This window comes from Humulus lupulus, chromosome 8 (assembly GCF_963169125.1).
Source record: "Humulus lupulus chromosome 8, drHumLupu1.1, whole genome shotgun sequence".
NCBI lineage: Eukaryota > Viridiplantae > Streptophyta > Magnoliopsida > Rosales > Cannabaceae > Humulus > Humulus lupulus.
In genome coordinates this window covers 163,572,022-163,576,479 of record NC_084800.1, presented here as the reverse complement: position 1 = coordinate 163,576,479, position 4,458 = coordinate 163,572,022, and the positions used below count along the sequence as shown (strand labels likewise).

Here is a 4,458-nt window from a genome sequence, read left to right as displayed (position 1 = left end):
GCGCGCGGGGCGCGAGGCCCCTGGTGCGCGCGGGGCGTGAGGCCCCTGGTGCACGCGGGGCGCGAGGCGCATGCCTTGGTGAGACATGGGATACATCCTAGGTGCGAAATGTCTTCTTGGTGTGAGGTCCTTGGTGTGGGACACCTCGGGGCAAGGCTAGGTGCATGAGGTGTTGGCATGCGCGGGGTGCAACGAGGTGCTGCTGGAGTAGTGTTCGCGAGGCTGGGGCCTTAACTTCGAGGGGCATGGATAAGGGCCATGTGTGCATGACAAAGGCGTCTAACAAGGTGATGCAGCTTGGGGGCCTGGAATGACCTCGTGAGGCCTAGAGCCCTGCGAGTGTTTAACACTTTGATGGCCTATAATAACCTTCTGCCTTCATCGCGTACTTGGCGCCTTTGGTGCCCCTTAGCTGCTTACTTCTTTAAGGGACTAGAAACTTCTTTTGTTTTTCTTATTTGGTGGATTTTTGGCATCCACATTTAGATAAATTTAAATTCTCATTGTATATTCATTTATATAACACTAATTTATTCTATTATATTTAAATTTTTTTTTATATAATTAAAATTAGCTTTCTAATATATACTAGCATCATCAAATGAAGTTGATTTTCAAATAACAAAAAGTAAAAACATTCAACATTGTATTAACAATCCACAAATTAGTTTAAAACATTTAACACTGTCATCAACAAAAAAATGTTATTTAAGTATTCAAGTAGTCTTAAATATTCAACATATTGAAAAGTTACTACTTTCAGCACAAAATATTCTACAGCTGCCCAACACAAAACCTTCAAAATTAAGTATCCTTTTCTATTTCGCTTGTCACATCTGCAAAATAAACAAAGAGATATTTTATTGTTATGATCTAGCATCATAAATTACTTCAAGAAAAATGCTATGGAAATTATATCCAAGAGAGGACACCACATACAAAATAATGAATTCACAACTACACCAAAGCAAACAAAGAAATCAAACACTAAATTACAAGACATTGGTTCTTTTTTGAGTATGAAAATATACCTCTTGGAATAACTTTTTTAGAAGGCCGTGCAATTGTGGAACCAACTGCTTCTTGTATTGTAAGCATCGTATTATTAGGACGAAATAAGTAAGATTCTGGTACAATATCAGCATCAACCCATACTCGCATAAAGTCTGGTCCAAGAGGCTTTCCATGTACAGCTAACTTTGGATCACTAGAATCCCAACGACCTTCAGCAACAATTACATCTGCCCAGTCAAGAAAGTAGCAAGCATTCTTCGCTTCTGTAAAGTTATGTCTTTTTTCTAGTGCAATACTCTACCAAATTGATTTTAAAGACAATATATTAGTTTTTGTATTTTTTCTTCTAAAATGAATCAATAAAACAATAACAACTTTGATAATTTACCTTAGGGGAATGAATATTGTTTGACTGCGGTACATTGCGAGACTGTCCTTCGCTTGGTGTCGCTTTACCACAAACCTAAATATAAAACCAAGATAATTTTCATTGGAAGAAAAGAAAACTAAGGTTTATAAGTGCAAGATAGAATTACCACCAAGTGTTCTTTAAGTAGATTCATCATTTCAGTCATTTTGAGCTTCATATTCTGTTGCTCTTCTTCTAACTTGGAGATCTTGCTATTACACATATTAACAACAGTTAGCTTTGACCTTGTTACGCCTCTTCCATGTCCGATTAAACAACCAGATTTTGGGTTACCAAACAATTTTGTCAAGGCATCCTCATCAGCGTTGTCTGTAGTTCCAGATTTTGGGTCTTCAAGGAGAATTTCATTCAATGAACCCTGCATATAAATTAGTATAACTAATGTATGCATTATGGAAAATACATATAAAATCACAAAAATTAAATGACTAATACTCACAAAAATATCAGATGTCGTTGGGTTTACAGGTTCACCATTCTTCTTGGTATGGGCTCTCCGAAAAGCATCGAGCACTGAAACTTAAACTTATACCCAAAATAAACTATATGATTTTGTTTACTAACCTGTTAAGATGGATCCAACTTTTATCCATCTCCATTATTATAAATGTCACCCAACTACCTTTTCATTTACTACAAAATTTAGAAGTAGATTATAGTTAGATTTCATCCATGCTATTGAACTACTATTACTACAACACTCTACTACATTAATTCATATTGAGGCATTGATTTGGTCTCTCTTTGACAAGGACTTAATCTATCTTTAAAGTTGGAAACTACTATTACAGTGAACATAGAAAAATAAACAAACAAGAACATGTATTTTCAATTATTGACTGTTCTGTGACATTAAGTGACCTACATACATAAAATCGATTGGAAATGAAAGCTACCTTAACAAGCATATAAACAAACAACACACATGTTTTCTTTCTTATCTCGCCACAACACACAAATTTCTCAGATCCTACTTCACTAAGACACACAAGTTCTCAACCTTCCGTTATCACCGCAATACACAATAATAATCTTAGAACCTACTTCACTATGGATGAATATTTACGATATTCAAACTCCTATAATATTTCAATAATATAAAACCAAGGTAAAAGGAATACCTCTTGCAAACAAAAATAAGAGTCTCTTGTGAAAAATTACTTGCACACCAAGTATCTTGCCTTTTCTTTTGATGGCAGCCAACTAGAAAAGTTTCAACTAAAGAGAAAAAAAAACTCAGCATTTAATAAAATAAATAAATAAAATTAAATAGGCAAGGATAATATATAGAAAAAATTTATTAGAATAACATCAGATAGAGAAACGAAATAGAGATGGAGTTAAATCTTCTTATTTGGCTAAAATGAAATTATAAAGAAAAAGACAGTGATGTAAAACTTTTAATGACATGAAAAAGAATAAAATTTGAATTTATTTGAGCATAAAACAAATTGGAAATGAATTGTTCCATACAAATCATAGAAGGAAGAGAGTAAATAAACACTAACAATAATGCCCAATAATAGATCCCAACGTAAAAAATAAGTAAAAAAAAAAAAGAAATCAGAAATTAAGAAGGAAAACTAATGACTAGAACTCATAAAATAGATTTTTTCAAGGAAATCATTTGAACATATAAAAAGCCAAATCAGCTAAAATCTCACAAATCAAACTAGTACTACATACTATGTTATAATTTTATAGAATTACCAGCTGCCACAAATCTAAAGCTAGTGAGCACCATGACGTGAGGTGGATATCATTCAATGAACCAAAATATAATGACCAAAAAACAAAAAATATAATATTGTCTCTGTACAGACCAACCCACTCATGAATGAGGGGTTTTGGAAGAGCAAATTGAAAGAAAAAAAATGCTTAGCTTACCTTCTAAAGTTTTATCCTTTTTAGCCCTTAATCTTTTTCTTTGCAAATCTCTTGCTTAATCATCTTTACATGTATCATTCAAAGCTTTAAAGTAGTATAAATCTATTCATTTTCCCAAGAAGCTAAGAACTTAATATTAATTACATTATCTTTATCATCTAAATAGAGAAATGTAAGAAACTAATACACAAACAAAAGACATTTTTTTAATCCTTAAATGGTAAAGCAATAATTCACAAGTTCATATATAATTATAATAGAAAAAAACAAATCAACAAAAGGATCAAACACTAAAAAAAGATGGATATATATATATACAAATAATTGTTTGCAAAAACGACTTAATTGCCAACACATGCACTCAAAAAAGCCATGATGGTGTTAAGAATATTAAATCATTTCAGATGTTTAAGTGACCACAACATCAAATTTTGGTATAATATATACTTAATTCCATATATATTAAGTCTGGCTTTATATATATAAGTCATGTGGTTCTATATATTAACCACAATGCAATTATTAAAGTTCTAACAAAGAATAAAAGTAATTGGATTAGGATCACTCTTGCTAAGATTAATGCAATTATTAAAGTTCTAGCAAAGAATAAAAGTAATTGGATTAGTATCACCCAAAGGTGAAGACAATTAATGCTTTCTCAAACCAGCTTCCATATTCTTGACTCCCTCTCATATACATGTAATAAATAGCCACAATCACTAAGATATATGTTATTATTTGATTTATTAATCACAAACCAGTTAATATGTGAATATTCAAAACTTGGTCAAGCTTAAAAAGCATGAAATCCATGACTATACATATCAGACACTCATACCCAGCGTATCTGCTAAATGGCAAAACGCCAGGGAAGAACTATTACTTTACATTAACACAATTAATGTTTTCTTTCTTTAATTAGTCTTAATGTCTTATACGATTAATATATATTACATATAGGGAAAATAATATTATTTTCTCCAAAAGGGCACGCCTAGCTAGCATGATCATAATATTAAAAAAAGAAAACAACCTTACACTTCGGTTAGCAGAGAAGGCTTTTTGTGGTCCTAACTTTTTAATTTTCAATTTTGTTTCCACTAATGATAAAATATCAGTGAAGAAAG

At 32.2% G+C, this 4,458-nt stretch overlaps 1 protein-coding gene across 1 annotated transcript; it reads right to left on the bottom strand.

Annotated features, from left to right (window-relative positions):
• Window positions 1-691: 691 nt before the first annotated feature.
• Window positions 692-1,796, bottom strand: LOC133794593 (uncharacterized). The gene is made up of 4 exons (XM_062231922.1): window positions 1,551-1,796; window positions 1,403-1,477; window positions 1,032-1,311; window positions 692-836 (listed from the first exon to the last, which is right to left on the bottom strand). Exons 1-4 carry the CDS (start codon window positions 1,644-1,646, stop codon window positions 805-807), a joined length of 483 nt encoding a protein of 160 aa, XP_062087906.1. The 5' UTR covers window positions 1,647-1,796; the 3' UTR covers window positions 692-804.
• Window positions 1,797-4,458: the final 2,662 nt, after the last annotated feature.

Excerpts from the sequence above, each read along its gene's own strand:
- LOC133794593 (XM_062231922.1), bottom strand. The coding sequence starts at position 1,646 with ATGTGTAATAGCAAGATCTCCAAGTTAGAAGAAGAGCAACAGAATATG. Across the intron at positions 1,478-1,550 it reads TACTTAAAGAACACTTGGTG|GTTTGTGGTAAAGCGACACC; the intron begins GTAATTCTATCT and ends TTTTATATTTAG. Across the intron at positions 1,312-1,402 it reads ACAATATTCATTCCCCTAAG|AGTATTGCACTAGAAAAAAG; the intron begins GTAAATTATCAA and ends TCAATTTGGTAG.